The 21781-nt window shown below is 44.0% G+C and overlaps 2 protein-coding genes and 1 long non-coding RNA gene across 5 annotated transcripts in view; 2 read left to right on the forward strand and 1 right to left on the reverse strand.

Moving 5' to 3' along the window:
* Positions 1-3838: 3838 nt before the first annotated feature.
* SOCS3 (suppressor of cytokine signaling 3) lies at positions 3839-6448 on the reverse strand. The gene is made up of 2 exons (XM_072403439.1): positions 6292-6448; positions 3839-5459 (listed from the first exon to the last, which is right to left on the reverse strand). Exon 2 carries the CDS (start codon positions 5390-5392, stop codon positions 4793-4795), a length of 600 nt encoding a protein of 199 aa, XP_072259540.1. The 5' UTR covers positions 5393-5459; positions 6292-6448; the 3' UTR covers positions 3839-4792.
* Positions 6449-6576: 128 nt separating this feature from the next.
* On the forward strand, positions 6577-9265 carry LOC140325549 (uncharacterized). Its single transcript, XR_011919691.1, has 2 exons — positions 6577-6805; positions 8911-9265. It is a non-coding gene; the product is annotated as an uncharacterized lncRNA (long non-coding RNA).
* A 5454-nt stretch (positions 9266-14719) lies between these two features.
* Positions 14720-21781, forward strand: part of PGS1 (phosphatidylglycerophosphate synthase 1) — a 65969-nt gene continuing 58907 nt past the window's right edge. Inside the window, exon 1 of one of the 3 annotated variants that reach the window (XM_072403440.1) lies at positions 14720-14865. In XM_072403440.1, coding sequence (XP_072259541.1) covers positions 14768-14865 — 98 coding nt within the window. In that variant the 5' untranslated portion in view covers positions 14720-14767. Of the gene's footprint in view, positions 14866-18137; positions 18224-21781 lie in introns of those variants that run through there. The other 2 variants (XM_072403443.1, XM_072403441.1) reach the window with 2 other exon arrangements.

A 21781-nucleotide genomic window follows, 5' to 3' on the forward strand; every position in this document is an offset into this window, starting at 1 on the left:
AGTTATAAAAAAAAAAAAAAAGGTCAATCGAAATAAAAATTGATCAAAGTGGATTTGTATCGGGCCCGGAAACTTGATATCTAATGTTGGGGCCCCACAGCATGAAGAGGTCCTGTCCCTGCAAGTTCAATTACCAATCCAGCAGGGGTCGGCCAGCTCCGGCCTTTAGGCCAGATACGGCCTATCCAGTAGTCCGTTCCGGCCTAACGCCCCCCCTGGTCGATCTGGCCTAATCCTGGCCAGCAGGGGTCGGCAACCCGTGATTTCAGAGCCGAATGCGGCTCTTGAGCCCCCTTGTTATGCCTCCCTTCCCTATTTACCGTGGCCGGTGTTAACACTTCCACCGCCAGGGGACATTCCGGAATGCATACGGAGGAGAGGGATTTACTTTTGAGGGCGTTCCCTCTCCATCATATGCATTGCGGAGCAGAGGGATTTCCCATTAGGGGCGTTCTTGGTGAGAGCGGAGCCATCAGCGCGGAACTCGAGAAAGAGTCTGGCCTAGTGTGCCTTCTTGCCCTCTTAAAATGGCCTAGTAGCCAGAAAAGTTTGCTGACCCCTGTGATGGCACAGTGAGGCAATAGGAGACAATGCCTAAAGGGAATGAATGATGTGCCTCTGAGCAAGCATGCAGCCAGTGTTGGCATAATTCAGAGATCTGTAATTTGGCTCTAGGTCAGTGACTTACTGTGAAAATACTGAGGTCTGTGGATCAACATAACAGTCAGACAGACATGGCAGCTTCTTCATCCCACTTGTTGACTCATTTTCATAACAAGCTTTGGCGTATTTTTCAAAATTATCCACAAAAACCTGAAACCCCTTGCATCTTAATGCAATAAGGTGGCGCTGAGCAATGGCGGCCAATAGCAGGCTCCTGTGCAAACTGACTTGGGCTGCCCTATGGAACTGACACGTGGCCCTGTTGGCTGAGAATGGTCCTGGGGCCATTGTGCAGCTGCACACTTTGGAGCTTTCTAGATCTGCCCTTGAGACTGCAGCGAGGTCCGGGCTATTAAGGAATCCAATCTCACCTTTTGAAAATATTTTTTGCCTGGACGTCATTTTGAACCTCTGGCTTCTATACCTCAGACCCAGCTGTTCAGCATGACAGCCAGGCACTTAGTATTTCTAGAAGACATCAAGCCATTGAAGCTTTCATATTTCACTTGTGACGCACTTAAAGCAGAACTAAACCTACCAAAAAAATGGAACCAGGTGGGTTCTTCATTGCAGAAGGAAAAATGATGTCTCTTCTGCAATAAAATAAACTCACCCACCTGTAATTTTTTTAATTACACCTACCTCTCCTCGCTCCTTCCTCGGTACCAACCTCTTTACCTCTTCTGGAGTTCTGGACCTTCGGCTGTCTTGATTGACCAGAACGGGAAGACGTAACTCCTGCACACGTGCAGCGAGTTAATTCATTCCCTGCAGCCGGCTATCCAGGATCATATGTTTTTTTTTTTCTTTTTTTTGCATAGGAGACATCGCCTGTCCCTTCTGCACAGTGGCGAATATGGCCCTTGTGGGCCCTAGTAAAGAGCTGACGTGCGGTCCCCATATGGGCCCTTTGTGGCTGAAAGGGGTCTGGGTCCTTGTGCAGCGGCACACATTGCACCTTTTTGCTTCTGCAACAGAAGAGCCCACCTGATTTTTTCATTTGTTCTGCTTTGAAACAAAAAATAATCTCCATCCATCCAAAATTATTCCTGGGTGAAATTTTCTCAGCACGGGGCCCAAGCCCCTCCTAGGCCTGAGATTCGGTTATACATTCATCCGACTTTTGCTTCAATGCCCCCTTTTCTCCCAGACAAGCGTTTTAGGAAGCGTCTGGCACACCACCGCCGGCTTTACGAGACGTGTTCTTACAGGTGTTGGAGAGCCTAACCACTAACCAACCCCCCTGCCCCCACCCCATACCACCATCGCCACCCCTCCTAAATTTCCTGGCACTCCGATAGGAATCTGTGTGTTTCCTCAGTGATCCAGTTGTCCTGGAAACCAGGAAGTGCGTTGGAGGCGGCGCTAACAGGAATATAATTATCTGAAGTGTGACGCACGGACCCACATTCCTAAATCTAACAGAGGAAGGGATAACTTCCCTGAAGAATACACACTTGCCAGTCAGCCCGGGGCCCGTGGCAGCCATTAGCGGCACTCCTGTTAACCCTGTGCGTTACGTGACACCGCCACAGGTGTGCTGAGAACTCGCAGGGCTCCATTCTGTGGCTGGAATTTAGGATTGGGCCCTTTAACCCTGCGTAGACAGGCTGCTCTTTATTAAAACCTGTTATGAGAATCTTCTTGTTGTGACAACATAACAATGGAATCCTTTTTTTGGAGCGAGGATGACGTACGAGAGTGCTTTTGTACGAGATGCTGTCACTAGTGGCAGCCAATCAGCTTTCTGCGTAATGTAAACAACTATCTGGCCTAGAGTGTGTGTAGGCCTCGTTACCCCCAGCAACCAAACTCTTTTTGCCCTTTATTTTATCCATAACAAGGAGAATCTGACAGTTTGCTATAGGAAACACGGGCAGCACTTTCTTTGCATACACTCTAGGCCTACATAGCTAGCCCGGGCTCATTTAGTAAACAGACCACAGTGCTTGGTGCCATGGCATATCGTCTGAATGCATCATTGCGGCCTCAGGCTAGCAAATCCCTCTACTGGCTTGCAGATTGGCCATTGCCCATTGGTTGCCACAGGCAATCTGGGAACTTTAATGACAAAGCTTGGCCCTTTTAATGTAAATTTTACCTTATGAGACTTTTTTATTCATGAAGTTTTTTACAGGTACCCTTTAAATCAGCCATTTACATCTGTCACCCAGCCTATTTATAACACTGTGAATCTTACATTCCCTTCAAACATTCCCTGGTGGGAATCTCTAGGTCCATGTGTTTCAATATTAGCAGTAATTGATTCCCACCAGGGAATGTCAGATTCTCTCCTATTGTGTGCTACTTCCCCCTCCTCTTAGAATGTAAGCTCTTCGGGGCAGGGTGCTCTCCTCCTCCTGTGTCAATGTCTGTATCTGTCTGTCATTTGCATCCCCTATTTAATGTACAGCACTACGTAATATTTTGGCGCTTTATAAATCCTGTTTTTTATTAATATTGTTATAATAATAATAATAGCAATAATAAATAGAGTCCTATGCAATTTTAACAGGACATTGTGGGCCCCATGCTATGTTTGTACACACAGCACTACAGGAACAAAAGTGGTCCTCATATACTAACAAGTGTCTGAGTTGCCCATGGCAACTGATCACATTGTTTGGAAAACTGAACTGTTGTGAACTGATAGCTAGCTTTAGGCTATGTTCAGACTGGTGGTGAGGTCGGGGTGCGGGCATGGCTTTCTATTACCTTGAATCAGCTACCTCGGGTCAGACCAGGGCCAGATATTTAGAGCCCCAATTATGTTTGGCAGGGGGCTCAAAGCCAGTTCTGCACAGGGGCTCAATGCTGGCTATGTAGGCCACTGGTTCGGGCACCATATGCAGGGTTAGGGTGCCACATACAGTACATAAAGAATGGGGGCAGCAATGGGCAGTTCAGTACTGCCCACTTTAGGCGGGCACCCAAGCAACTGGCAATGTGCCAGCCGCTGGGAATCCCCCGGGAATGCCTATTCCCGCCATGGGTGTGAACGTAGCCTTGGGGGGGGTCTCCCTGACTGGACAAAAAAAAAATTAATATTATAGGGGTCTTAGGCGTCCTCTATTGTACAACAGACTATGACAGTGCTAATAATAAACAAAAAGATAAAAAACATTACATACATTTTAGGCCTCAACCACACACATAAACTGGCACACCAAAAATGTTTTTTTTTTTTTTCAAAAATAGGCATTTTTTATTATAAATTACCAACATGTGTAAAATATAAATAAGTGCAAAGGTCCTTGGTCATTGGCACCCACAGGGGATACCTTGTAAACATACGCGAGGTCAGAGTCACATTCCACCCCAAGGGGGGTAGTCAGGGCATGATCTGGTCCATAGCCTCTTGTGCAAAATACAATTCTGCAGAGTCAACTGGCTGCATAGATCGAGGAGTAAAGAAATGTTTTTTAGTTGTTTTTTTTTTGTTTTGTTGCCATTTCAGTTTTGCTGTATTTTGGGTAAGTTATTGGGCCCCAGGCGGGAGAAGAAGGGGGGCAGAGTTACTTTGTGCAAAACTTTAGTCTGCTGGGGGCCAGAATTTTTGTCGTTCTTGTGCATTTATTTGTTTGTATTTTTGAGCATGCATCCAGCTTCACACTGCGAATGTGTATATTCTTCACATATACAGGTAATGCCCTGCAGTGCGTGCGTCTAACCATGAGTCCAGCAGCAGATTAAGGCTACGTAGGTGACAGTATAACAAATGTTTCACTGTTGCGCTCATACCCTGAAGGACAGACATTCCGTTCTCGGTTTGCGTCTGGAACCAGAAGTCTTTTGAGCCGCAACATTTGCCCCCCTTCCTTTGCATGCAATGTAAACGGGGATGGGGGGGGGGGGGGCAGCTTGCAAAAAACAGTCCCTTAGTAAGTACAGTCTGTTGAGCATTTGCCTGAGTATCGTCCTCTACCTTTAGGCACTTGGTGAAAAAGATTTGACCCAGTCCGTTAAGATATCTGTGTGCCCGGTACTACTTTCCACATCAATACCGCTCATACTCCATTTTGTCGTAGTCCTGCACGAGGCCATTTTGCCTGTGCCCCTACGCTTTGTCTCAGCACAAAGCCTTTGTTTGGTTTCATTCTTTGCCTCCATTGTGCCTGGTGCATCACCGCTACACAGGAGAATCATATTCCTGAAGAAAGTCTTTAATGGGCAGAGGTAGCTGTTCTCGCGCTTCAAAGCCTTCCAGTTGTCCGTTGACGGCTTTTCTGCACAGGTGCTGCAGAGAAGAGACACTAGAGGAGAGGGGCCTGGAAAGAAGCAACGGGACGCGTTCACCGCCAGAGTAAATGTAATAGCAGCGCCTGTTGCTGTTGTTGGAGTCTTTGGCTGGCATGTAATGCCGAAGTAGTTTCAGCACACAGTCGAACCTGGGTACAGGCTGCGAACTGCGTGGGTCAGTCTGTAGAGAGAATCCGCATGGTTCGCATTGAATGCGTAAGTTCTTGGTGCCAGATTCAGTTTTAACGCTGAGGGTGAAGAAATGCCGGTTGTCAGAGCTGTCCCTGATCAGGAAGGTGCCTGCTGGTTCGGTGCTGAGGAGCAAGTTGGCTTGACTACCAGTCACTGTGCTCCAATAAAATCCACTCTCCTGAAGTTTATGGACCGCGCTCAGCACCAAATTGTACTCGCTACGGGAAGAGAAGGTCTTGAGCCTTAGGCTTGAGTCCAGCGCCCGGCTCATACTCGGGAACTTGCTCTGCGTGACCATGACGGTGGGAGCCAGCTTGGCTAAAACTTTGGATGCACAACCCTTGTGTGCAATCGATGGATGTAACCTGCAAATGAAGAACAAATGCTATGTTAGTGCACAATGTACAGACAGGGCAATGTGCCAACAATTACCAAAAAAATGCAAAAATCAGCACTGGTCTATAGGGGTTAATATGTACTGAGCAGAACAATGGAGCAGTATAATAAAGCGAAGGGGGGGTGGAAATATGGCGAGCTGCTGCCTTTTCCAGATGCCAGAAATTACTGATCATCGTCAAACCTCTATTTATAACCCGGGTTTAGGAGCAGCTCCACCTTTGCATCGACTAATCCCGTAAACCACGGCAGCAATGTAATCAACTCTGTAGACGGTATTTAGTTTTCAAGCTTTGGATAGGCCCTTTGAAACCAAAAGACAAGGGCACATTTGGCTGAGAAATATGCAGTTCTCTGTCTACTTTGGCACGCCGTAGGCAGAGTTCCTGAGTTTTCCCAAAGCAAGTCTGAACATTTTCCATCGGAGAGCATAGGATACTTGAAAAACCAGTGCAGGAATACCGAAACAAAAGAGTTCAAAAATACAAAGAGGCCATTTCATCATCCCCTCAGCAAATTGTGACTTTTTACTGAACTCTAACTTTACTTAACTCCTCTTTTCGCCAAAAACAATCACAGTCCAAAAACTCTTTGTTCTACATCTACAGTATCTATCTTCCCATTGACTTGCAGTCTAAAGTTTTAGACACTCAAAAACTTTCAAATGCAATATTATACTTTGAATAAGAATTTCAACCAAACGTTGCATTATAAACTTTTTGCTAGATTTTCTTCCTTGATTTTTCTAGACCGAACCAGATTCTTTAAATAAATATTTTTGAAGCATTATTTTTTTCTTACCTGATCTTTTTCACAGGGTGGGTACTTTGAGGATCTCAAAACCAGTAAAAAGAATCCCTTTGAAGTTTAGGGGAGAAGTATATTCCCTATGAGAAGACTATAATCCACAGATGTGCTTGCTTCTTGTTACAAATGAATGTGTAACTCCATGAGATCACACACACAGTTCTTATACAGAAAACTCCTCCTCCCCCCTCACCCCCTCCCCAGCATCATTACAATCCCCCCCCTCCCTTCTCTGGTCTATTCCTGGAAGAGGTTCTTCCTGTAATGTTAATGCTGTGTATCATACACACACACAGCTTGCTGACGGCAGCCTTCCAAATCCTGCCTCCCAATTCCTGGCAGGCCTCACAACTCAGGCATCTCCCATTCTCTAAAAGGGGTTTCCTTCCAAGAATCGCTGGGACACACACGCTGACCGTGACCGATCGATCATTGTTTTGCATTTGAAGCCTCGACGAGGCGACAACCAACAAAATCACTGGAAATCTCATTATTGCAAATATTCAGAGTACGCCGAAAGATTTCCTTTTTTTCGAATACGTTTTACAGGAATGACTCCTTCCCGCAATGCTTATTATTAGTAATAATGATCTTCTTAAAGGATAAATCTTCCTTTTTGAGAAATTTCAGATGGCAAGGCGGGGCGAGACGTTCTGTTTTGTAAACTGTTTTCGTAAGCTAGGTTTTTTTTCGCTTGAAGTATCCGCATTGGCCGGGTTGGAAATTTGGGCGAAATGTTTTGTCCGTCCGAGCGTTCCGCTAATAAATGTGGACAGCTGTAGGCTGACTCCCATGGCAAAAGCAAAGTTTTAGCATTCCGCAATGGTCATGGTGGATAATTCCTAAGCCTGTACAGGCACAAAGGGGTAACTTTTGTGATGGATACAATTTGCATAGAACGTTTTGTCTAATTCCAATTGTTTCAACTGAGTTGACCTCCCCCATCCCCTTATGCATTCATACAAAAACATCAGCTTGGCCAAACTGATTGTTTAGGTTTATGCAGAAAAAAATCATAACAATATTTATAAATATAACAAAGTGATTATATAACACAATCGATCTCTTCGATGAATGCACAATTATGCCTTAAAGAGTACCCATAGGAATGTGGAAAGCTTGGGTCTATTTGCCTTTTTTTGCATATAAAACAGACATAATAAATAAATATTTCTATAGAATACTCCGTACAACATTGCAGTACAGCCTGTTTAAAAGTTCGGCCATTGTGTTGAACTAATTTTATCTCCAGGGTCCATATTTCACACTATCCTATGCGATGGCACCATTGGGGAGTCCTTAGTGGGCATTGTAAAAAGCATGTACATCCATGCATTAGGAGCCAACACACCACACCGCATATACGGCATTGTGGTGCATTTGTCGCTGTTTATTTCAAATAATTTTAACGCAAAATACTGCATTGCGCATGTGCTGTAATGCACCAGCAGCACAATTTATGTGCTGCACTGTGTTAAAAAATGGGGCGTGTGGAAAATTCTAGATGCATTGTACAGTAAATGGGCTTTTGAACACAATACACATTCAACTTTCCTTATATCGTAAAATAATCTATCACAGTAGAGTAAAACTGCATGCAATTGCTGTTGCCTTTCCAGATTAGGAGGATAGCTTTGTCAGTATGTAAATAGCCAACTGGCAACTGTATTTGTCTACAATCAGCTTTAGGTAGAATCAACCTTTAAAATTGAACTACAAGCAGTTAAAAAAACTACACCAATGAATGCAGTCAATCTACTAGATTGTAAGCTCTTCGGGGCAGGGTCCTCTCCTCCTGTATCACTGTCTGTATTAGTCTGTCATTTGCAATCCCTATTTAATATCCGATCCGCCGGTCCGGTCGTTCGTTTCCAACAATTTTCCTCGTTCGTCGGCGTCGTTGGTTACTTTTTTAAGAACGATTTTTTGCCCAATCGATCGTTCGTCGTTCGATTGGAACGATAAAAATTGGAAGTGTGTACGCACCTTAAAACTGCATGCAATTGCTGTTGCCTTTCCAGATTAGGAGAATAGCTTTGTCAGTATGTAAATAGCCAACTGGTAACTGTATTTGTCTACAATCAGCTTTAGGTAGAATCAACCTTTAAAATTGAACTACAAGCAGTTAAAAAAACTACACCAAGGAATGCAGTCAATATATTCATCAAAGTGTTTTTAAATGCAGTTAGTACTGAATTTGACTTCATATTAGTTCTTTGAAATCTTTTGCACAGCAGGGCTTAGACTGGGAGAGGAAAGGTCAGGAATGGGAGCCAATCAGATGAGCTGCATTGCACAGAGCTAACAAGGAGAGGCCAGAATGATAAGCGCCTCAATGGGCTGCTGCTCCTTCATTGTGTGGTAAGAGGCCTAGGGTGGGGAGCTGACCAAGATGTATTGCTTTTCTGCAGTAGAAAAAAGTCAGGTCACCGACCCGGCATAGTTGAGTAAATTGCAAGATTGGGTTGGCAAAATTACAAATCCTTTGGCAGGAAACACAACTCCCATTTATGTATTTTACATTCTGCATTTCCAGGCAGGACTGACTGGGTTAACAGCAGCCCTGCGGAGCTCAGTAACGTTTTATTTATTATTATTATTTTTTTTTTGCAGGACTTGCGTCCCTCTGCCATGTATCTCTGGTCTCCCTGCCTGCCTGTAACTACACAAACACCCTCTCCCCTTCTGGGAATCAGGGCTTTGAAAACACAGCTGCGGCCTCTTCAGGTGAAATGGAAACCATGTGCCTGGGGCTGCACGCAGCGCGGCGGCTCTGGCTTACGGCCTGGCAAACTGCAGTGGAACAGGACAGAAAATACTTTTCCTGACTGTAAAAAAAAAAAGAGGAGTGAAAGAGCCTATTCCCTGGACGGCCGCACGGTGAGAAATGAATAGGGCCCAGTGTGTTCACATAGGACGACGGCACGCACGGCCTTAGATAAACCTGAGATGAGCGAAAGGAAAGAAATGTTAATAAGTGTGGAAAAAAAAAGTTGCAATGACGTAAGCGTGCGGAGGGAGCCTCGCATTCCTTGTGTGTGCGCCATCCAACACCAAAGTAGCCTCTCCTCCAAAAGACGTTGGCACACTTTGGCCGCTCCCCTAGTAATAGTTTATAATCTGGCCATTTCCTATACGTGCATGCGATGTCAGGTGGTATAATGGCTCCCTCATAAATGGGGGGGGGGGGATTAATGTTTTGCCCAGTTTTTGCAAAACATTGGCAATTCAATGTGCCTAAAGTCGACCGTACATGTTACAATCCATGTTTGATTTACCAACAACAATTTAGCGCAGGGGCCCAACTAATTGAATGGAAATGGAATGGATCATTTAGGCCGACCCCTCCATGCATTGTTTTTGAATTATTAAATGTAGAATCAGCCAATTGCCTTGATCATATTTTTCATTGATCTTAGGGCAGAATATCATTTGGAAATTGTCCAAGCAGGGAAACCAAAACAATTCACAGCTGGTATGGAAGATCGGATCTCAGTAAGCAGGAGAATACAGATATGTGCAAGCTCACATTCCTAATGTGCCGGCCCTAATTGGAGGGTCCTATCCCTCTGGGGGTCCTAAGTGAATATGACTTTTTTAACAATTATTATTTGAATGGGGCTAGGTAGGGACTGCAGCCACCCTCATGTGTCACTGCCTGGGCAATAGGTTGCAGAGCAGTGCATTGTGGAATAAAGAAAAAAGCAACAAGTTTGCCCTTTTTATTAGAAATTTCGGCTATTTCATACTAAAGTGCCTAATGGTCCGTAATGGTACAATCACAACATAGCTTCTTGCTGCATACAGTAATGCTAACTGTATATCTGTATTTCATAAATAATGTTTTATCCCCTCCAAAAAACTGTTGCAGTGCAAAAGTGGGTGCTTTGCCATGTAAAGGTCCTTGGTGTAAAACTGCATGCTTGGCCACTAATGGGCGGCCTGCAAACTGCTTCTGTGTGCCCGGAAGAGGCAAACCGTACAACAGGGCAATCAGATTTGTACTTGGCTGTGGCCATGGTGTGAATCTTCAAACAGCAACTGGGTGGCCAAAAGTGACTTTTAAAATCTGTGCCACAATCTGCTGCAGTGGCATTTAAAAAGATGAATCGCTTCTGTTCTTATAGACTCAAAGTATTCTGCCACACGTTCTATAGGAACAGATTGGACTGCGGTTTAGCCTGCGGCAGAATACTGCATCTCCCCTCAGTCTAGAACGGCCCTAAGTCTATCATAACATATAATATATTGCACATACATGCACATCATGAGTGCCAGCTGCCCTTCCCTTTTTTTGCATGTGTTTAAATTTAATTGTGCAAGCCGCAATGAAACGATTGCCTTGCAATCCACTAGGTATTGCCGCTGTTGCTCGCCTGTCCTTAATGAGCAATATGATCAATTACAATATTGCCTAACCAATTTATTGAGGAAAACCATGACAGCAAACATAAATTGTTGATAGATGCCGCAATGCTTCATTGTGAAGGCCGCTCAGGGCCCCGTCTCACTTCCTCTTTCTTATAACTATGAAGAAGGCGCTCTCTTTTTCTCAATAAGTCTGACACAACTAGGAAAGGGGCCGGCCGCTACTGAGTGAAACACAATTTAGTCAGATTTAGACAGAAAGACCTCGCCAGTTCCCCTAACTGAGTCTGGTGATTTTTACTAAGAGAGTCCCAAAGGAATTTCCCTGCAATACTTGGGCCTGCCTGGCCCCGGGCCAACGTCTGCAATCAAAGGGCTTGAATTTCGGCGTGGAGATGATGTATACTAACCGGAGCCGAGAGATTTTTTTACGTTTAGAAAATGAAAGTGTAACGTCATTTATTTGACTACTTTTAGGGTTGTGAAATAAAAAGTGGTTAGCTCCCTTGTCTCACAGCAGCTCTGGGCTCAATGCCCACCGGGTTTACCATCCACAGAGGGTTCTGTGTGGGTTTCCTGCCACGCGAAGCCTGGTCCTATGCACATGTGAGACGGTGGTCATGATACGAATTTATTGTAAAGTGCTAAACAAAATGAGGTCACCTCTAAAATCAACACTTTTATTTTTCATTATTTTTATAAAAAATAATGAACTTTGTTAATCTTGGCTACGTACACATGTGCAATAATTGTCACTAGAAAACAAACGATTAATGACAGATCTACAATTATTCACGATTATTTTGAATGATCGTATCGTTACAGCAGTACAGAATCGTGCACTATACGATCAATCGAAATAATCGTTAAAACATAATCCACCAATAATGTACACATATTGGTAGATACGATGCAGGAAGTGACGTGTACCGGGGAAAGTGTACGGCAGAACCATCCACGATCATTACACGACCGTACACACCATAGATAAGGAACAATCGTCGCCCAAACAGATCCGCCAGGACAGCCGCTCGTTTCCAGCGACATTCCTCATTCATTGGCGTCGTTGGCCTGTTGTTATGCACTTTTCTTGTTAACAATTATCGAATGATTGGTTGTAAATCAATTATTTCCAACGACAATTATTGCACGTGTGTACGTAGCCTAAAGGTCTGGAATTCTATCGCCAGGAATCTTTTGGGATTGTTTCCAGTGACAAATAAATGAGCGAGTGCGGTACATACAGTGCAGTTCTGTTCTATTGAGGGGGGAGAAGGGAGGACGAGCGAATGGCACCCCACTGTGTCTTTAGTACAACAGTAGTCACCACTTGGCCATTCGATACGCCCCTACAAATGACGCTGGGGTTTTACTGTATTTATGCTAGATTTTCACCTGTTTTCTTTGCACATACATCCATGAGCCTGCCCAGGAATTACAGTACGACATCCTAGCACCGCCAATCAAGTAGGCCAAAGATCGCCTTTGGGAAGCAAACAAAGAAAGAAGAAGATGGCACCCTGCCATTGAATGGGCATGGGTTATTAATCAAGAGTTTAGTTCCACTTTAAGGACCCATCTAATGTTCCCTAAATGGGCCCTAATGGATTAGATGGGTCCTAAGAAATGGTGAGCTGCCATATGTTACATTTTTGCTTTTGTGTTTAGATACTCGATATGAAATGGGCTATAGGCGGAGTGTAAGGCCCATTGGAAAACCATGATGAATCATATTATTGTTAATAATAAACAGGATTTATATAGCGCCAACATATTACACAGCACTGTACATTAAATAGGGGTTGCAAATGACAGACAGATACAGACAGTGACACAGGAGGAGAGGACCTTGCCCAGAAGAGCTTACAATCTAGTAGGTGGGGGAAGAAACATAGAGTAAGATGGGAGATATGTAGAGGTGGAAGTAGTGGTGGTTTCAAAACACAGAAGAAGATGGGTAGGCAAGTTTAAAAAAATGGGTTTTGAGTGCTCTTTTAAATGAGCAGAAAGTAGCAGCAAGCCGAATAGGATGAGGAAGACCAAAGAGTTGGGGCAGCTCTAGAAAAGTCCTGGAGCCATGCGTGTGATGAGTGTAAGGGCCATTGTAAACCCATGATGAACCATATCGTTTTATTTTGTTTTTACCCGTGGTTCCAACTTGAACAGAATTGGTAGGACCATTTATTTTACACCTTGCTGCAGCGGATCACCGCACAGTTCTAAGTCACTTTTGGTTGAGCGTTTGCTGTTGGAAGATTTGTGCCAAATTTGCTGCTCCTATTTGCTAGGCACACGGGGCCACCAACCTCAAAGTTTTCCACTGTAGTTGTGAAAAGGCCCCAAAATTTGATTGGACAAAAAAATGGAAATCACCCAGTAAGTTGCATCATGGGAAAAAACAAACATTGAAATGAGAAATAACTTCCTGGAAATATAAAGTGCCGAGCTGTGATGAAGAAAGAACTTTGGCTTTAATGATCTGTTTATTGAGCTATTTATGGCAGCACACATTGTAAATTTTCATATTTGTACCATCACAGTACAGATATCACAACCGAGTGAGCCAGCACATATTACATAGCATTTCTGTGAAAGTGAAAGGTTTTATGTAAGTGACCATCCTGCTGGGAATGTGAATCACATGAACTCCAAACATTCACACCGTGATTACACACTTATCTCACTGGTCACATTATATGATAATGGCCTCTATTGTCTCTTCTGGGAATTCAGATTAAAGGTAAATTGGTGTTAAAACAAATAGGAAAATTCCAGGAAATGAATGTGAATGGTGCCCCCAGCCCTGGGTCCTCTTACACACGAACAGATTGGCTGCCATTTTTGTTTTTTTGTGTGACTGATATTGCAAATTGATCAATAGTACGTTCCAAAACATAGGACACAAGTGTAGAAAATTCTGCCAGTGGTTCCATTCTGAAATCTGATTGAATGCACATGATTGTTTATGTACACCAGGGGTGTCAAACTCTGGCCCGCGGGCCAAACCTGTGTTGAAACATCCTTTTTTTTGGCCCCTAAAAGAATTCTTAATATGAATTGCTGCTGGTCCGCTGCTACTACGGATTGCACTGAGTGATGCCGCTACTACAATTCCCGGCATCACTTGCGTCTATAGACCAGCGGCCTATGTGTGGCCCCGCATTGAACTGTTCTATAGACGCAAGTAATGCCAGGAATTGTAGTAGCGGCATCATTTGCGTCCATAGAACAGCTCTCTGCCTATGCATGGCCCCATTGGAGTTTATACTGACAGATAAACTCATTACAAAATGTTGAAATAATCAGGAATTATTATAGAGCTGTTGCATGCAGGAATTCATTTGTTTTTACATTGCATTCTTTGTCAAATTAAAACAATCTCCATAAGAAGAAACAAGAACACGAGAATGCAGTAATATGCAATAGATTGATCCAAATCCTTGGCACAGTAACCCCATTGAAAGTTAACTCAAAAGGCTACAAATAGAGAAAAAGGCATAAAAAATAAAATTAAATTAAAAAAAAATTTAGGCATATTTCTCTATAATAGACTTGTTCCAGATTGAATGTTAAGCATAACCTCTTTGTTTCCATAGGAAAATGTTTTATAAGAAGGAAAAACTTCAATTTTTAAAGTAAATTTCAAGTTTGGCCTGCGACTTTGTCTAAGTTTTTAATTTCGTCCCTCTGTGTATTTGACACTTCTGCTGTACACAATACAATTTACATGTTTTTGAATAATATTTAGCAATATGGCTGATCAATCCATAACCCAAGAAATCATTTTCCTACACACAAACATCACACATTCATCTTGTGACTGGTTGCAAAAATAATATGTTGCAATTTAGAAAAAAATCATACTGTTGCTGCATATTATAAAATTTAAAAAATGTATTCATGCAGATTTGTATTTGTAAATGGTTTATCAATATACATAATGATAACAGAGAGATTTGTGTATTCATTTATTCTGGATTATTTATCCATCCTGGCAGCACAAGACATCTGCCACGTGTGTGCAGTTTGCAATAGTCACGTGGTTTCCTAGCTGCGGAGACACACAGGGGGCGTGGTTTCAGCGCTGACAGTTCCGGCCAAGATGGCGGCGCCCGCAGTGCTATGGAGGAGGATCCGGGGTCCCGGGCTGATGGCACTGCTGGCCCGGTTGTGTGACCGGAACCGGGACCGAGGTGGCAGGTATGAGCCCGCCGTGGCGCCTGTTGTATTCCTCACTAGTCAGTGTGGCCTCTGGGCTGGCATTGCCCTGTCACCTGGATGCCCGGTGTCGTCAGGGACTCTTTTAATTAAAATTTTTTACCTGTAAGGTGCTGGGGAAGACCCTGTAATTGGTTTGTGGTAATGCCACGGCTGTAGTAACGCTTCGTTTTTTCTTGTTGGCAGTGCCAATGGTATAAACCTACAGTGTTGGCAGTGCCCATGTCATAGGAATACAGTGCTGGTGCCAATGTCATTGGTTTTCAGTATTGGCATTGCTCATGTCATAAGACTGGGCTGACGGTGCCCATGTGGTAGATGTACAGTGTTGGTGGTGCCCAGCTGATGGGTATACAGTCCTGGCAGTGCCCATGCCAAAGGCATACAGGACAGGTGGTAGCCATCTCCTAGGAATACAATACAGTGATGGCAATGCCCATTCCATAGGAAGATGGTGTTGGCAGTGCCCATTACATAGGAATAAAACACTATAGCCGTGCCCATGTCATGAGACGACTAGGTTGCTGGCTGTGCCCATGTCATGAGACGACTAGGTTGCTGGCTGTGCCCATGTCATGAGATGACTAGGTTGCTGGCGGTGCCCATGTCATGAGACTATGGTGCTGGCGGTGCCCATGTCATGAGACTACGGTGCTGGCGGTGCCCATGTCATGGGACTACGGTGCTGGCGGTGCCCATGTCATGGGACTACGGTGCTGGTGGTGCCCATGTCATGAAACTGCGGTGCCCATGTCATGAGATTACGGTGCTGGCGGTGCCCATGTCATGGGACGATCGTGGTGACGGTGCCATGTGATGTTGTACAGCACTGGTGGTACCCAGCCAATAGGAATACAGCCTCTACAATGCCCATGTCAGAGAAATACATTCCTGCACTGTTGATCCCATATGAAAATGGTGCCACCTGTGCCCCTTTCACATGCATATATTAGTCTAGTGGTGCCCCTATCACCAGAGCTGGCAATACCCATATCATAGAATACAATACTAAGGGTGCCCCTACTCCAGAAATACATTGCTGGTAATCCTCATCACATATGAAGTTGATGCTGGCAGTGCCCATTTTACAGGAATATAGCACTCCAGTACTAGAGGTCCCCATGTCATAAGACTAAAGTGTTGGCGGTGCCCATGTGATAGGTGTACATCGCTGGTGGTGCCCAGCTTATAGGAATGCAGGTTCGGCAATGCCCATGTCATAGATATTCAGTGCTGCCAATGCCCTTCCCAAAGGAATACAGTGGTGCCAGTGTCCTTTTCATATAAATAGCACTCTAGGAGGTGCTGTGCCAAAATCCCACTCATGCAATCTTCTACAGGTGCCAAATCAATGAAATCCATTGCTACTGCCCCTGGTATCTCCAAGACTGGAGGAGGTAGACTATCATGGGGGAATCTGGGTGATCCAGCAAACCTGGAATTAATTTCTTAAACATCATTTGCTATTAGCTGGCAAATGTATTCAACGCCGCATCATATCTTTCCAGGTTTGCTGGATCACCCAGATTTTCCCACGATAGTCCATCTTTTCCAGTGTGGAAGAGCTTTATTAAATTAGGACCATTATGTCGTTTAATCTGCAACCAGACCCAGAGGCCAGCATTTGTCTTGTTTGCAGTGACTGCCTGTAAATTTGTGCAACACAATATTTTGGGGGGAAATGACGGAGGGGGAGTCTGACATTTTCTTCATCTGAGTGGGGTTCATTGATAAACAACTCCTATGTGCTCTGTGTGTGCACCGTGTTTGGAGGATTCACCCAAATCTGCAGGGAATGTTTGTGTAGAATATGTTAGGAATCTTTAATCTGAAATAAAAGTTGCAAAGCACAAAATGTGAATGTAATAATCGAATGAATGAAATGTGTTCACCATGGCGTGTAAAGTGAGTTTTAAACTCATTCAGTCAATGCAGAAGTCAGATTGGAAATGATCTTTGAATGTGAATGTTCCTGGTGAAATGTGAATTACCAAAGCTCTATACACCCATCCTTCTTCTGTTTTATGGAGAGGGGAGAAGGAATGAGCGTTGCCCTGCTGTGCCATCCTCTACGTTTTTATCAATACTGTGTTAAGAATTGCTTCCGACAATAATGTGTGTTCCTTCAAATAAAAAGCCTGACTGAGGCATCAAAAAAAAAAACTTGCATGCAATATTTTTTTTTTCACTGAACACACTATAATTCCATGGTTAGCTGGGGCTATGGTGGCTCAGTGCCAGGTCTCTATAGCACTGACAGGGCTCTAGGCATTGCTGACTCTTCTTGTGTATTCTGTATGCCCTGGACATTTAGGGATCTATATATAAAAGAGAGAATTATTATTATATTGTATTTATATAGCGCCAACATGTTATGCTGCGCTGTAATTAAATAGGGGTTGCAAATGACAGACAGATACAGACAGTGACACAGGAGGAGGAGAGGACCCTGGCCCGAAGAGCTTACAATCTAGGAGGTAGAAGAAGTATCACACAATAGAAGGGGGATATGGAATGGTGGGTAGTAGTGAGGGTTTAGGAGACAGAAGATGACGGCTAGGTGAGGTTGAAGCGTTGGGTTTTGAGGGCTCTTTTAAATGAGCAGAAAGTAGGAGCAAGCTGAATAGGACGAGGAAGACCATTTCAGAGAGTGGGAGCAACTCTAGAAAAGTTTTGGAGTCGTGCGTGTGATGAGGTTATGAGCGAGGAAGTCATTATTAGGTCATTGGAGGAGCAAAGAGAGCGGCTGGGGGAGTATTTTTCTATCAGGTCAGAAAGGTAAGTAAGACAATAACTGGGGAGAGATTTGAAGGCAATCTTCCAGGTCCATGTGCTTCAATGACAGTGATTCATTGTTGAGGGAATGTCTGATTCCCTGAGTCTATAATGTTACCACTATATGCTTTTTAAATATTAGTTTTGGCATTTCCTCCTGAGCCATGTGCTCCAGGTGTATGAAGCTGGCAGTGTCCTTTTAGTTGACTTTGTTGAAATCATTTGTCCTTGGCAGCACAGCACCCCGGGCTGGATATCACATACCACACACCATACCCCGTGCTTGGCACAGACATTTTAATATATATATAAAAACTGCAGACATATTCCATTAGCACTGCACAATTCTGCTGCACCTAAATAATTTTTTGTTGTCATGTTATATATACCACCCACAATATCTTCCATCAGTACCCGTGTGACTGTACACATGACTACACTGCTGTGTTCAGTTGGCGTCTGCCTAGTCTTCAATCACGTGCCAGTGTCTTATGATGTCTGCAGTTGCCACGCTGTTCTCCCCTGAGAATTGCCTCAATTGCAACCACAAAGTAAGAAAAAAAATGTGAGTATGGATAATAAAGCTTGTTTATTGGTTGCTGCTCTGATGGGAGGCTATGGCCAAAGGTGCAATGCCCGTTGTGCCACCCACAGTAACTGTCAGTACCACCTGCATACATGATTTCTCAGCTCTGAAGATCCTGTGACCAACTTCTGTTATCATATCACTCGGTTTCATTCAGACTACATAAACTTAAGTAAAACTTTCTTTGGCTTGCAAACTTTCACACATGCATGCCAAGTACTCCCGGTCAGGCCAGATCTGCAGGAGGTACTTGGTATTCATGCATGCAAGTTAAACGTTCTTTGGTTGCTGCAAGCAATATAAATATTTCCCTCCAGTTTTTACAAGGCAGATGTGTTCAGACTTGGACCTCTAGTTACATTGTTGTATGATGGGTTTTCATTCCGCTCAGTGCATTACCATCTGAACAATCGCTGGCAGTGGTGAATGCTCTTCTTTCTGATTTGGGAATCAGAATGAAATGTTTTTGAGCCGGGTGGGAAGAAATTGTGTGGCAGCCCCTGTATTGTCACCCAACTCTTCAGGTGTCCCAACTCGTCGGGTGGTTACTAAAAAGTGCCGGGTGGTGTGCCCAGCTAAAGGGGGGCAGGGAGAACACTGAGTGCTGCAGTTTATTGTGATTTTTTAGATGATTTTATTATCTCACAAGGTGAGCAGTGCTTTGGTTCAGATTGCATTCTGGTTGCACATTCGTATAAATTTTACAAGTAGGGTAAGGGCCATTCTGTACATTCAGGTCTTCTGGTCGCCAGCAGTGTGTTCCATTTCTATGGAATTGAGCCCTTGCTGGCATGGAACACTTCCGAGTCTCTCAGTTAGGGGATTGGCATTTCACTGGCCTGGCTGGTGTAAAAGTGACTCCAGAGAAAAAAGCTAAGCATCCTCTTTACTCACTGCTATGGGCAGACGCTATATGTAGCATCTACTCTCAGCAACCCAATAGAAAATGAATGGGGGCAGCAGTAAGCGGTACCGCTCACTACCACCTGATGTCAGATGTGTAAGCCGAGGTGCCAGCCATTGGGAGCCATGCAGGATCATTTGATCTGACGGCAGCTCTGAACCTGCCCTTTAGTGATACTGACACTGGATAGATTATTATTATTAAACGGGATATATATAGTGCCAACATATTACGCAGCGCTGTACATTAAATGGGGGTTTCAAATGACAGACAGACAGTGACACAGGAGGAGGAGAGGACCCTGCCCAGAAGAGCTTACAATCCAAGAAGTGGGGGAAGTATCACACAGAATGGAGTGTTGGGAAGTAATGAGGGTTTAGGAGACAGAAGAAGACGGGTAGGTGAGGTTGAAAAAATTGGTTTTGAGTGCTCCTTTAAATAAGCAGTAATAGGATCAAGCTGAATAGTATAAGAAAGACCATTCCAGAGGGTCAGGGCAGCTCTAGAAAAGTCTTGGAGTCATGCATGTGATGAGGTTATGAGTGAGGAAGTCATTAGTAGGTCATTGAAGGGGAGAAGAGATCGGCTAGGGGAGAATTTTTCTGTCAGGTCAGAAAGGTAAGTGGGACAAGAACTATGGAGGGATTTGAAGGCAAAGCACATGAGATGAATTTGATTCTCAGGTGAAATGGAAGCCAATGAATAGAACTACAAAGAGATGCAGCAGAGATGGAGTGGTGGGAAGGATGGATGAGTCTGGCTGCAGCATGCATAATAGATTGTAGAGGAGAGAGCCGGGTTAGTGGAATACCAGAGAGGAGGAGGTTACAGTAGTCCAGATAAGAGCCTGTACAAGGAGTTTGGTGGTCTCTGGAGACGGGTAGGGGCGGATTTTGGAGATGTTGCGCAGATGAAAGTGAAAGGACCTGGAAATGTTTTCAATATGGGGGGTAAATGAGAGATGTCACATTTTCACTTTGATATTCTCAGCTTTCAAACTTTGCCAATGCAGAATCCTAATATTGAAGTAATGCAGACCATTATGGAGTGCTGATATATGGCTATATATCCGGGGACATGGTGTGACATTTCAGGGACTGTGAGGTTGCTGCTGATTCCAGAGCTTTTAATTGAAATGCCACGTTTTATGTCGATAGAACAAGGAAGCCCCCTTAGGTCTTTTATAAGTAGGGCTGTTCAGGTATAACAGTTGAAGATTGACTATTCTGAATCTTGCATGAGCTCACAATTGGTCCTTCATATAAGTGTACTTAAATAGCCAGACCTTGGAATCCTCTCCATGTGGCTGAAAATCTGTGTGTTGAACCACATTCTTCTGATGTGGATACATTGAAGTCTGTACTGCCTGGCCTGCTCATTATTTTGCTTTTTTGTTTTTCCGGCAAGCTTAAAAATCCCATTCAAAACCTTGTTCTGGGCTGCTGATAAATGTACCCATACAATGGGATTTCTCCCTCTGCAAAGTTAGAGGATAGTGAAATAAAATAAAAAATACTTACCCTATTCCTTGCCCTAGTCCTCCTCCTTGGCAACTCATCCCGTTCCTTGTCCCTGCCCAATCCTTTGTAACTTTCTCTTTGTATACCATGGAGGATGGCGAGGGTACTTCTAGATCCTGGGTGCGTCAGATAGTGGAGGAGAGGGCCAGCTCTTGGGGTAGAAACAGGAGTACTTACAGGTAACAGCAGCCAAGAGTGCCAAAACTTTTCATTTTTAGTGTTTAAACTCTTGTTGGACTTTTATGGCTGTTGGGTGATATTGGCTGAACGTGACCGGAAGTGCAATGAGCAACAGTATTCTTTACAAAACACATTTTTGCTTTAGTTTGCATTGCTGTTTCATGGTCGGCCTTCCTGTCTGGTGAAACCATTGTCTCCAACATAGGACTGTGGGGTTGGAGTCGGCTGACTCCTGGTACCCAGTAATTGCTTCCGACTCCACAGCCCTGGTCTCCAGTGCAGGAAGGAAGGAAAAACCTCTTTATTTAGCCCAATGGACAGCAGTAAAAACCCGACAGAAGTTCCAAGTTTTCCATAATCTATCCATGGCCTGTTGTACTCTTTAGAGACCTTGTAGGGACTTTTTAAACACATCAGAAAGTCAGTTCTTTGTATTGGAACAGCTTTTATCAACCTTTTTACATAGAGGAACCCTTAAAATAACTTTAAAGTCTTGAGGAACCCCTCCTATGATCACTACATCCACAGCTCCCACTATATTACTGTGGTAGTCAGTAGGAAGAGTTTCTCTTACATTACTGGCCTTTGGAAGAATGTCACCCTTACGGATAGCCAAAAAGATCATTGGGGTCACCTAAACTGACATAGGAGACACAAATTGCTCATTGCTAAGGAACCCCCAGCAACCTCTGGAGGAACCCTGGTTCGGAAACACTATATTAGAAGAGCCACCAATGTCTCCGAACTCCCCTCTGTTTCATTTCCATAGCCGCCTTTCAAGTTTTTGGCATTCCAAAAATAGTTGGATGCCGGTGAACCCTCCTGCGCATTATAGTTCCTTCCTCTTTACCCAAACTCATTGTAGAGGCATAGGGCTGAGAAGGAACCACACATGGCTAGGGACATAGGTATTGCGGGTCATCTTATTATTAT

Source organism: Pyxicephalus adspersus, chromosome 3, assembly GCF_032062135.1.
Source record: "Pyxicephalus adspersus chromosome 3, UCB_Pads_2.0, whole genome shotgun sequence".
NCBI classification, from domain to species: Eukaryota; Metazoa; Chordata; class Amphibia; order Anura; family Pyxicephalidae; genus Pyxicephalus; species Pyxicephalus adspersus.